Source organism: Caretta caretta, chromosome 14 (genome assembly GCF_965140235.1).
Source record: "Caretta caretta isolate rCarCar2 chromosome 14, rCarCar1.hap1, whole genome shotgun sequence".
In the NCBI taxonomy this organism is placed as follows: Eukaryota; Metazoa; Chordata; order Testudines; family Cheloniidae; genus Caretta; species Caretta caretta.
The window spans coordinates 30477838-30490956 of NC_134219.1; the positions used below are offsets into that span (position 1 = coordinate 30477838).

The window sequence follows — 13119 nt, forward strand, 5'->3', positions numbered from 1 at the left end:
CCAGGTTTTGAGAAGAACTGTGTCACTGACCTCCTGGAGGGGAGCAGTCATACAGCTGACTTCTCAGGGACAGAGAAAGGGGTGGCAGACAGTACCCCAATCCACGTCCAAATTTTTCAGGATGCTATTTCTGATAAGTTTTTGGAAAGTAACTGTGTCTCTTTAAATCAAGATGCAGCTCCAATGCCTGTGATAACAGAGGAGTTGGGACCGGGAAATTGCCAGGTGGTAGTCTGCCAGAATACAAATGACCTAAATGACAGAGAAAGGGGCGTTTTCCCCCAGGCTGGTGAGACAGAGAGCAGTTATTGGAAAGTTGCTGGGAAAAGGTGAATCTGATCAAAGGGTAAACACAGCTAGCCCAGAGAGCCCAGATCACAGCCCTCTAGGAAAAGGGGGCAAGGAAGGACTCAGTGATGGGACGGGGAGCACCGGGTAACCGCAAAAAGGGAGCTGGATTTTCTGTATATGTACAGTCCTGGGGTTGGGAGACCACTCCCCAAAGGGCCAGCCAATGTGCAGGATCCCCCTGGACCCTTATCTTGCTGGACTCTGAGATACCAAAATTCCAGAAACATGATTAAATTAAGAGCCCACACACAGGGGAACACTGGAGGGAAAGAAAAGCCAGTGACTGATTAAATGGGAGAGAGTCAAAGGACACCATGGGTAATGAACAAACTAACCTCAAACTACACTATCTGAACAGAGGGTATGGTATCATAAAGATACTTGTCAACACCCATCTGTGATAAAAAATAATTGGTATTAATGTTATGTTTTGGGATAAGAATTTTGTTACTGATGTTAAACCTTATGGTAACACTAATTCTCAAAAAGAAAAGGAGTACTTGTGGCACCTTAGAGACTAACAAATTTATCTGAGCATAAGCTTTCGTGAGCTACAGCTCACTTCATTGGATGCATTAGCTCTGGTGGTCACCCCGATCAGCTCCTTTTCTTTTTGCGAATACAGACTAACATGGCTGCTACTCTGAAACTAGTTCTCAGTTAATACCTGTAAACAGATTTAAAGCTGATCACAGCAGATAAACCTGGTTTGCGGTGTGTGAATGGGGAAACTGAGGCATACTACCTCATGGCCTTGATGGCTGGGTGCCAAGAGAACTATAATACAAACTGCCTTCAAGCTACTCTTGCAGTAAACTAAGGGGGCAGGTGTGACGCTCTGTACCTTAGGGGAACACCCTACACCCCCATGTTCATCCTTATAATATGATTGTGTGGTATCCAATGCAAAGTTTGACATGTTGGGTGTCTTCAGAAGGCTCATGATGCACTGAGCATTGTTGTTATAGTAATGTTATAGGGTGTAATTTCATGTATATAGTTATGAGGCTGAAAATGTGTCCTCACTGGTTTAAAACAAGCCCAGGCAAAACTGTCTAGGAACAGAGGGGCAGTTCACAGCTCATCAGGACATGTATGGGACAAACACAGCTCAGCCTCCCACAAATAAAGGGACAATGGCCTAGGTAGCAACAAAGGATCTGTTGGACTCTCGAGTGAGTCACCCTCCTTCTCTTGGTCAGTTTGAGACTATGGTGAGGTAATGCTAACCTGACCCTGTATGTAGGGGGGAAAGCCAAGAGGGAAGAAGGAACATGATAAAAAGGGAGACACATTTACCATGCTCTTCCTCTCTCTTCCACCTCCATCTACAGACATCACCACCAAGTGACTGATGCGCTGATCAAAGGGGAAAGCCTGGCTTGTAAATCCATGGACCAAAATTGTATGCATTGTTTCAGTGTGCTGTCCAGGTCTGTGCAGATAGCTAGTTCAGCAGACATATCTTATATCCACATCCATGTCCATGTCCACACTAGAAGAAAGGGTGGGATTTTTTACAGTGTGACAGTGAACTTGAGAGAGTGATCTCACTGTACAATCCTTGTGGAGATGAAGCAAGGCACAGCTTCCCCTCAATGTTGCTGATCAGGGTGACCACAAACCCTTCCCTGCCCAAACCTCATCCCATAGAATCCCTCTGAACTAGTTACACTGAGGTGAAATGACCACGTGCCTTGTCTGCATGAGAATTTTACAGTAAACTACCTCCTAGAGTAGACAACCCCCCCAGAGACTGTCTCTTGGAGAAGGTTCCTTCCCAGTAACACCCGTGTGGTGACCACAGTAATTGCCAGGTGGCAGAAGAAATGTAAATAACATATTTCACATATTTTTAGCAATCTGTGAGTAAAATTCAATGCATCTAAAACAAAGAGGAGAGTTGGCACCCTATGACCAGTCATTTCTCTACAGAGCACAGCTGAGGAATTCCTGATTTACATAGAATCCTAGAAATGTAGGGCTGGAAGAGACCTGGAGAGGTCACATGGTCCTGTCTCAGCAAAGGGGGATGGACTAAGTACAACCTAGACCATCCCTGACAGGGATCTGACTTAACTGTTCTCAAAACGCTCTAATGACAGGGACTCCACAGCCTCCTTAGGTAACCTGTTCCTGTGTTTAAGTTTTTTCCAATATCTAACCTACATCTCCCTTGCTAATCTGACAGGCAGCAAAACTCAAGATTAAATACAAGTACCATAAAAGTTGCCTTAGCAACCACCTCTGAAGAGAGACCACCTCACGGAGACTCAGTGTAGCCAACTGCTCCAAAGAGATACACTGAACCTCTCTCCATGCCTGACTGGTGCTCCCACTTGCCTATCACACCTCCCTGGTCTCTGACTGGTGTGCAAGGGAACCTCCCACCGCCCCGTATTGCACTTAAGCCATCCAAGTCAGCGCAACTTCCTCCCACAAAGGGTGTTTAAATGTGCATCCCCTGGTTGCTGATTGGCTAATTCAAAGAACAACTGGTGCTGTGATTGGAAGCCAGACCAGGAGCTCCCCTCCTTGCTAGGCTGTGCCACTGGGGTGAGAGTCCTGGATCCCTTGCCATATCCTCAGAAACATCCCAGCCCCTGTGCAGGGGGTGGAAGTAGGTTGTATGTACCAGCCCCTATACCCACTGCCAACAGCCACCGCTCTCTCCACTCTGCCTTCAGAGCTGGGGGACTGGAGAGCGGTGGCTGCTTTGACCTTTGTGCTAGGAGGGGTGGCTATGGGGGTCTCAGGCAAACTGTGGGGTGGCTACATCCCCTAGTGCTGCCCTTGTGTGTGTTGTTTCAGTGTGCTGTCCAGCTCTGCGCAGATAGCTGGTTCAGCGGACATTGACAGCACTAAGTACTAAGTGCTGAAGGCTGTAACGTGGTTGACTTTGTAATGCTGCTCCGGCTGCCTGGTGCTTCTGCCCCTGGTTATTATTAACAGCAGATCAGGCAGGCTGCTCATTCAGCAGCCTTCAGTGTTACTCATCAAAAAGACCCCATCCCGGTTCAGTGACAAAGGCAATGGGCCAGGTTTGTTGCCTCCTACACACAGTCCCAGCGCCCTGGCTCCATGGTTACAGGCACACCGACACACGAGTGCCTAGCAGCCAGGAACGGCTCAGTCAGTGGCAGGACTTTCCACTGCCCCCTCGGCTGAACAGGGAATTAAGGCAAAGTACCCCGACATTTATAGACTGAAACAAACAAAAAATCCCCATCAATTGTTTTTGGTAAACCCTTATCGTGTACTAGATTGGGTTCTATCTATACTACCTAGAATATATTTATGTAAATCCCTAGTGCCTAGTACATTAGCAACAACTTTGATGAGTTCATGTACTGGGCAGTGAACTTGTGAGCTTGTATTTGCTTTGATACATGGCCTGACTTTGGTTTACAGCCTCTGGCTCAGGACTCAGATCTCACACCAGGCCAGTGCCCCAGGCTCTCTCTATTACACCCCCACCCAGAGGCACTGACTTTCTACCACCCCCTGCCCTGCCCCCATTCTACCCCTTCCGCAAGGCCCCACTCTGCCCTGCCTCTTCCCATCCTCTCTCTACCATGCCACACCTCTTCCTATCCCCATTTCACCCCCTCCCCTGAGCGCACCCTGCTTTCACTCCGCCCCCTCCACCCAGTGCCTCCTGCATGCAGCGGAGCAGCTGGTCGCGGTGGGTGGGAGGCACTGGGGGGGAAAGAGGGAGGTGCTGATCAGTGGAGTCACTTACAGGTGCTGGGGAGAGGGGGAGGAGCTGATGAGGAGGGGGGACTGGCAGTAGGAGCTGAGCATTCACCATTTTTTTCCTATGGGTTCTCTAGCCCTGAAGCACCCACAGAATCAGTGCCTATGCCCCCAGCTGTGGGAATTACTCAGGGTAGCAGTTCTCCTCCCAAACTGAGGGAATCTTACATTATTCAGTAATTAGAGACAGAACAAATCCGTGACTGTTGAGGAGAGTTTATAGCAGTATTTGATAATTAAGAGAAAATGAGGACAAACCTGAGAAGATTTACACAAATTGGCTACGCAGACAGGGGGAAAGCGAAATCTGAAAGGTTTCATATCAAGTGGGTATTTAAAGGAAAAACACAATCTTTATGCAGAGATAATATTAGTAACCCATCTACAGAGAGAAAGGGATCAGCCCCTGAGGGGGATGCAGTAAAATTCAGTAAGTGAAGAAAGCGGGAAATCTGTGCAGCAATATTTGATGATTGGAAAGGAAAGCAGAAAGATTAGAGGGTAGAATATCTGCAAATTAAATAATTATATGGTAGAGCAGGAAAACTGAGGGGATTTATAACAACTTTACCCTCAAAACATTACAGTAAAAGCATGTTCTTAAGGGTGCAAAGTTGAGAACGCTCAGTTAGGCATTGACAGAATGAAGGATGTCTAGGCCCTGTTAATTCAGCCTCCTTGTGTCTGTGCCTTGCTATATAATCTTTAGTGACACAGGATCACACACTGCAGCACTCATTAACACAAGACCTGCCTCTTTCAGAGTATGTCGAAGCTGGGGTGGGGGGGGAACAACAACAAAAACTCAGCCTCAAACCAAAACAAATACCACTGCAGCCAGTCTCAGACCCTGGGAGCTGCTGACTCAGGGTCCTGCAGGGGCTCAGGCTTCAGGGCTAAAACTAGCAGTTTAGAGGCTGGGGCTGGAGCCTGAGGATCTCCCTTACCAGGATTTGAAGCCCAGGCTACAGCCCAAAATCAAACATCGACATTGCTATTTTAGCCTCAAAGCCAAGTCAATTGCTCTGGGCAATCAGATTTATTGTCCTGGGTCTTTATTTACAGTGCAAACGTATCAATCTTTCTAAACTCTGGGGTCTCTGACAGAGCACACATGTCCCTTACCCATCTCTGTGCAATTCAGTGGCACCCCCTGGCTTGTCCCAGGGGCAGTAATGGGGTTAGATTTGTAAATGGCTAATCACCCCCATAACAAACACTCTCCGCTCTCCTCTGTGTCACCCTGTCAAGGTTCCTCCCCCACTCTGAACTCTAGGGTACAGATGTGGGGACTTGCATGAAAAACCTCCTAAGCTTATCTTTACCAGCTTAGGTCAAAACTTCCCCAAGGTACAAAATATTCCACCCTTTGTCCTTGGATTGGCCGCTACCACCACCAAACTAATACTGGTTACTGGGGAAGAGCTGTTTGGACACGTCTTTTCCCCCAAAATACTTCCCAAAACCTTGCACCCCACTTCCTGGACAAGGTTTGGTAAAAAGCCTCACCAATTTGCCTAGGTGACTACAGACCCAGACCCTTGGATCTTAAGAACAATGAACAATTCTCCCAACACTTGCAACCCCCCTTTCCTGGGAAATGTTGGATAAAAAGTCTCACCAATTTGCATAGGTGACCACAGACCCAAATCCTTGGATCTGAGAACAATGAAAAAGCATTCAGTTTTCTTACAAGAAGACTTTTAATAAAAATAGAAGTAAATAGAAATAAAGAAATCCCCCCTGTAAAATCAGGATGGTAGATATCTTACAGGGTAAAAAGATTCAAAAACATAGAGAACCCCTCTAGGCAAAACCTTAAGTTACAAAAAAGATACACAGACAGAAATAGTTATTCTATTCAGCACAATTCTTTTCTCAGCCATTTAAAGAAATCATAATCTAACACATACCTAGCTAGGTTACTTACTAAAAGTTCTAAGACTCCATTCCTGGTCTATTCCCGGCAGAAACCAGCATATAGACAGACACACAGACCCTTTGTTTCTCTCCCTCCTCCCAGCTTTTGAAAGTATCTTGTCTCCTCATTGGTCATTTTGGTCAGGTGCCAGCGAGGTTACCTTTAGCTTCTTAACCCTTTACAGGTGAGAGGAGCTTCCCCCTGGCCAGGAGGGATTTCAAAGGGGTTTACCCTTCCCTTTATATTTATGACACACCCTCTCCGCTTTGTCTTAATTAGTCTGGGCAAAACATCCTGACTCCCTCAGACAAACCATGTGTGGTGGTAGTTATATTTTCTCTGTTCCACAAATTGTTCCTTTTCCTTCTGTTCGTGGTGTTGGAACCTTTAAAACTGAAATCCATTTTCCAGGGCTTCTCTGGAGCCTTGACTGGGCTGAGATGTGAACTGCAGACTCGGAAATAGTAACACTTGGATTTCCCATGAAAGATAAAATCCCTCTTCAGTAAGGCTCTGCCACATCCTGGGTTGCAATCCAGACAGATGAAGTGCTGGGTCAGCTTTAACCCTGAAACTCTGACTGCCTCACAGTGCTTAGCCTCTGGGACTCTCTATCTGGGACCCCCACAGTCAGCACCAAACATGCACTCTGTGTATTGGGCAGCCCTGGCCCAATACTCTGGATCCTGGTGCTTGCCTGCAATACCCTGGACTTCCACCTGCCTCCCCCAGCCTGGCTCAACAACTGGTGAGGTGAATTCACACCCTGCCCAGCCCCAAAGGTTCCCAGGAAGGGTGGGATCTGAAACATCCAGCCCTGTCCTGGAACAGTCAGACGAATGCTAAGGGTTGTTCTCTCTGTAAGAAGTCAATGTGCAACAGTTTGTTAATTTCACAGAAGAGTTCAGTTTAAACGCAGACCTGGAATCCAGTGAACCTTTGCAATGGAATCTTCTGAGGGTGACCTCCACACAAAAGTCTATTTCCAGCTGTGAGGCAGGCTACAGAGGGTCTGTCTTGAAGGCCATGTCTTGCTCACCCCCGCCCCCAATTCCCCTTCTCTGGGACAGGAGCTCTCAGCTAAAATGCAAATCATTTCGTTCCTGCCCCCGAGGGTGCAATTGATGGGGTCACTGCACCTCTGCTTAGCTTGAGGGGTCTGTTTAAGCAAGATGTAAATACATTCTCATGGTCCGTCAAGGGGAAGGAAGAGAGAGAAACTCCTCCAGGCACTCTTCCTACCTGGCTGAAGTTCCCCCCCTCTCCCTTCCCTTCCCAGACATAATGATCCTTCCATGGAGATTAGGAGAAGGATACTTGGGCCAGGCCCCGACTTTATTCCTCACCCTCCATCTTCCACCAGTCCCTGGGCTGGGGTCCCCTATTTACCTGGAGCCGTTCCCTGGAAGGGGAGTGTCTCTTAAGGCTGGTATCTCCTTCCATCCCCAAATCCCTCAAGGTGCTGGGTTCTGTGGGTTGAAATATTGAGGGGCCAGGAGGATGGTTTTGTGGCTGAAACTGGGGATTGAATGGTTGGGGCTGCTGGAACTAGGAAGTAGAACAAGGTGGGTGCTGGGGCTAAGGGATCATATTTGAGGATCATGGGATAAGAAGAGAGGGGGAGCACGGGGGTGGAGAGGTGTTGCCACTGATCATTCACTCCCTCTCTACCTTCTCCCTGCCCACTCTGCATTCAGACAGCACCAATGAGGGACTGATTTCCACAGGCCCTTTTGTAGGAAGTTCAGAGATCCCACTTCTGCATCTGCAGCATCAGCCTCGGAGGTTCTCTCTATGGTAGGAAATGTGGTTGGGATTAGCCAGCACACCCCTTTGACCCTCCACCAGATTTCCTAGTGTAAACTGATCCTGAGCATCTTAAATGTTCTGATCCCCCCCATTAGCAGAGTGATTGCTAGTCCCTGAGTTTCCCCCTTTGGGGCTGGATTGTCTCATTCCCAGATACTCTCACATTATTCCAGGCCATGGTGAAAGCCATTTACTGTCTGTACGTTTTCTCCTCTATGGGCCAGAATTAACTAAGTGCTAAAAAAAGTGGGAGCAGGGACAGTAAAATGTGGTGTTTTACCTCCTGTGCTATTGGAGGGCAATGGGGTGAGTCTTAGGGATTCCCTCCTTCCCCCATCACAGTCACACTCCATCCTTGACACAGTAACCTCTGCCGCAGTAATGGAGAGTTTTATCCTCTCCCCATTCTACCCCTCCAGCTCCCAAAGGGTCACTTACCACAGTGGCTTTGGCTCTCCATGCTTAGGTACCACAGTTTGGTTTCTATGATCCTAGGTCGGTCTCCTAAGGGCTGGAAAAGAAAGTGTCACAGACCTGGGAGTGGGCAGGAAAATCTCAGTGAACCTCAAAGCACAGTATGACCTGTCCAATCTTATAGCCCAGTTTCCATCTATTGGTAAAATTCTTTCCAGGCTCTTTCTAGGCTAGACCAGATCATTTGTAAATGGAAAGGGTTTTTTTAGGCGGATGGGGTGGGGTGGGTGTCTTTCTTTCTCTTTCTTTCAGTATAATTATGCTAAAACTTTTGTAAGTAATACAACTAAGGTCTGGTCTACATTATGAGGTTAGGTTGAATTTAGCAGCGTTAGGTCGATTTTATAAGCAATGCGGCTACACAACCAACCCCGCTCCGCCGACCTAAAGGGCTCTTAAAATCGACTGCTGTACTCCTCCCCAACGAGGGGATTAGTGCTAAAATCAACCTTCCTGGGTCGAATTTGGGATAGTGCAGACACAGCGCTGTGCAATTCGATGGTATTGGCCTCTGGGAGCTATCCCAGAGTGCTCCAATGTAACTGCACTGGACAGCGCTTTCAACTCCCATGCACTAGCCAGGTTCACAAGAAAAGCCCCGGGAACTTTTGAATTTGATATCCTGTTCGGTCAGCGTGGCGAGCTCAGCAGCACAGGTGACTATGCAGTCCCAGAATCGCAAACGAGCTCCAGCACGGAGCGAACAGGAGACACTGGATCTGATTGGTGTGCAGCGAGAAGAATCTGTGCAGGCAGAACTACGAACCAGCAGAAGAAATGCTGATAGATATGCCAAAATTGCAGAGGGCATGGTGGAGAGGCTACACCAGGGACACACAGCACTGCTGCATGAAAGTTAAGGAGCTCAGGCAAGCCTACCAAAAGACAAAGGAGGCAAACAGTCGCTCTGGATCAGAGCCCCATACATGCCGCTTCTACGATCAGCTGCATGCCACAGGCGCCAACTTTCCCAGCGCTGGTGGGTGCTTGCACCCCCACCCCCCCGGCCTTGCCCCAACTCCACCCCTGCCCCCACCCCTGCCCTGCCCCCGTTCCAACCCCTTCCCCAAAGTCCCCGCCCTAACTCCGCTCCCTCCATGCCCCTATTGGACCCCTCCCCAAATTCCTGCCTCCTCCCCTGAGTGTGCCATGTTCCTCCTCCTCTGCCCTCCCTCCCAGCACTTGCTGCCACGAAACAGCTGTTTCATGGTGCAAGTGCTGGGAGCCAGGGGGAGAAGCAGGACATGGTGGCGCACTCAGGGGAGGAGGCAGAGGTGGAGCGGAGGCAGAAGTGAGCTGGGGCAAGGGGGCAGGACGGGGAGCTGCCGGTGGGTGGACAGCACCCACCAATTTTTCCCCGTGGGTGCTCCAGCCCCGGAGCACCCACGGAGTCAGCACCTTTGCTGCATGCCATTCTAGGGGGGGACCCTACCACTACCCAACCACTGTCCGAGGACACCTGCAAGGGGGGAGTCTCATGCAACACGGAGGAGGATTTTGTGGATGAGGAAGAGGAGGAGGAGAATGTGCAGCAGGCAAGTGGAGAATCTGTTCTCCCCGGCAGCCAAGACCTTTCCATCACCCTGGAGCCAATACCCCCCAAGGCAGGTTCCTGGACCCTGAAGGCAGAGAAGGCACCTTGGAGAGTGGACATTTGTAACTACACAACAGGGGTTAAAAGCAATTGTGTTTAACGTTTGATTTGCCCTGAAGAATTTGGATGCATTCACGGCCAGCACAGCAATGGGAAAAGTCTATTAACGTATCTGGGGATGGAGCCGGAATCCTCCATGAAGCTCTCCTGGAGGTACTCTGAAAGCCTTTGCAGAAGGTTTCTGGGGAGGGCTGCCTTATTTTGTCCTCTACGGTAGGACACTTTACCTTGCCAAGCCAGTAGCAAGTAGTCTGGAATCACTGTAGCACAAAGCATGGCAGCAAATGGTCCTGGGTTTTGGTTGCATTCATGCAACATTCAGTCTTTATCTTTCTGTGTCAGCCTCAGGAGAGAGATATCATTCATGGTCACCTGGTTGAAATAGGGGAATTTTTGTAAGGGAACAGTAAAAGGACCCCGTTCATGCTGGGCTGTTTGCGCTTGGCTAAAAGCGATCATCCTGGAGAATAGCCATGTGGTGGTGGGAGGGGTGTGCTGCACATCCACCCCAAAACCGCAGCCCCTCCTTTTAAACGGTAAACTCAACCGGCATTGCTTGCTATGGGAAAGGAGGGCACTGCAGTTTGAAACCATTCCCACATGTTACGAAGGCAGAAGAAGCCAATCCCACATACCTTTTGGCTTACCATGGCTGCCTGGAAACTGAACTCTGTTTCCCAGTCATGTGTGATGTATCACCACACCAGCAGGCGCTCAATATAAAAGGCAAAATGCGACCTTGTACCTAAAACACATGTGCTGTCTGCTGTGAATCGCTCGATTCACTGTGAAAGAGTCTCCCTTTTGTTCTCAGAAATGTATCTTCTTAAATTTTACTCTCCCTTTTTATCCCTCCTGTAGGTGCAAATGTTTCTATGTTCCCCGTATCAACTCTGTCCCTGAGGTTATTGCAGATTAGAAGGCAAAAAAACTGCACTTGCGATGACATGTTTTCTGAGCTCATGCAGTCCTCCCACACTGATAGGGCACAGCTAAATGCATGGAGGCATTCGGTGGCAGAGGCCAAGAAAGCATACAGTGAGTGTGATCAGAACACACAGGAGGAGATCCTGAGGCTAATGGGAGAACAAATGGACATGATCAGGCATCTGGTGGAGCTGCAGGAAAAGCAACTAGAGCACAGACCCCCGCTGCATCCATTGTATAACTGCCTGCCCTCCTCCCCAAGTTCCACAGAAGTCACTCTTTAGAAAGCAATTTTATACAGTTGATTGTGTATTTCCCCACTAAGCACAGTAGGTCGGTGGAGAGCGTCCTCAATACCATGGCTAGCATTGACTCATGGAGTGATGTACTGTGCCCATTGGAATTCTGGGTTAAGTTCCCAATGCCTGATGGGGCAAAAACATTGTCGCAGGTGGTTTTGGGTACATGTTATCAGTCTTCCCTCCCTCCCTCCTTCCCTCCCTCCCCGAAAGCAATGGCAAACAATCCCCAAAGCCAAGGCCTGACCCTGCCCATGCTGCACCCTCTTCTCCAATCCAGCAGCAGCTCAGCTCCCAGCCGGTGACCCGGGGCTGGGGCTGGTGCTGAGGCTGGCTAGCGACCCAGCTCTGGGGTCAGTGGGCAGACCGGTGCTGCAGTCAGCAGGTGACCTGGCACTGGGACTGGGCCAGCCAGTGACTCAGTCAGTACTGGGGCCGGCACTGGGGCTAGCCAGCAATCTGATGCTGGGGCCAGTGGGCAGCCCAGTGCTGGGGCCAGTGCTGGGGCCGGCGGGCAGGCAGGCGCGGGGGCCGGCGGGCAGGCAGGCACTGAGGCTGGCCGGCAGGTGAGCTGGCTTTGAGGCTGGCCGGTGGCCTAGGGCCGTTCATCTGGGACTCCTTCAGCCGTGGGGGGGAGGGCTCGGGGCTCCGGTGTCCGGTGGAGGCTAGTGGGGATTTTGGGGAGGCTCGGGGCTGGGGGTTGCATTGGGAGGGTTGGGGGCTCTAGCGGGTGTAGGGGGGCTCAGGTGCAAGGGGTTGGGCTGTGTGGCTAGTCTCCCCAAAGGGGGGGCTCACACATCACCCACTGGGGGGGCTGAACTGAGGGGGGCTGGGTGGGGCAGAACTGATGAGGGACTGAGGGACGGGATTAATTGCTGAGCGGAGGTGGGCAGATATGGGGCTGAGAGTTCCTGTAACAAGTGCCAGGATCACCCTACCCAGTACACAGGAGAGTGAGTGACACCGGTGACAGACAGGGGGAGTTCAAACACCACAAGACTGGCCTACAAACACACCATAATCTTTTATTAAAATATCATAATTTGGGGGCCAATCTCATGATTTTTTGGGATCGGGCTCAGGATTTTTGCTCTCCCAAAGTTGGCAATACTGCATTGATGGGCAAAGGTAGAGGCCGCAGAGTGTGACAGACATGCCCTGTATCCATCACAACTTTCTGCCCCTGGACGAGGAGACAGCGAAAGGCAGAGAGGAAGGGAAATAGAAGAGGCAGCAAATTGTGCTGGGAATGTCCCCATCCATCAGAATTTACCAGCTCTGGACCGAAGGATGGAGGAAGGCAGAGGTGGGAAAACTATGATAGACGAACCCCATCCATCACAGTCTGTTACTCATAGACCAGAAAGTGGGGAAAGGTGAGAGGTACCAAACTGTGGTGGGAATGCCTCCATCCATCACAATTTACTGCCCTGGGACTGTAGGATCGGGAAAGGCAGAGGCAGCAAATTGTGACAGGGCAGCAAAGGAGAGGATACACAGATGTTAATAACTGCTACCGGTGGCAGATTGTGCAGGCAAGTTACACTGGCATGGTGAGGAGCAGCAGGTAGCCCTGCGGGGGAAGGGGGGAGAACTGGAGTTTTTCCCCCTACAGCCCAGTGGTGGGTTAATTTGACCTGGTGGCATAGCACTGACAACTACATGACCTGAACGAGGGGAGCAGACCTTGCAGCTCAGCCCTGAGCTAGCAGACAGTGAACATGCTGTGGAGAAAAGACACCACATCTTACAAATTGCTCCCTGGATCAATCTCTTACCAGAGTGAATCCCACCACAGTCAGTGTCACCGGGAAACATGTCCCCCGCAGCTTCTGTGGACGAGGACCCGTCACCCCCATGTCTCGGTTAATACTGGGAACTCTCGGGAAAACCCCCAAGTGAAGTCTCTACAGACGTGCAATCTGGAT

The 13119-nt window shown here is 49.9% G+C and overlaps 1 protein-coding gene across 1 annotated transcript in view; it reads right to left on the reverse strand.

The window, feature by feature from the left end:
- Positions 1 to 13050, reverse strand: part of LOC142069201 (maestro heat-like repeat-containing protein family member 7) — a 32347-nt gene extending 19297 nt beyond the window's left edge. The window contains exon 1 of the mRNA XM_075119715.1: positions 12970 to 13050. Coding sequence (XP_074975816.1) covers positions 12970 to 13050 — 81 coding nt within the window. The remainder of the gene's footprint in view (positions 1 to 12969) is intronic.
- Between the last annotated feature and the right edge of the window lie 69 nt (positions 13051 to 13119).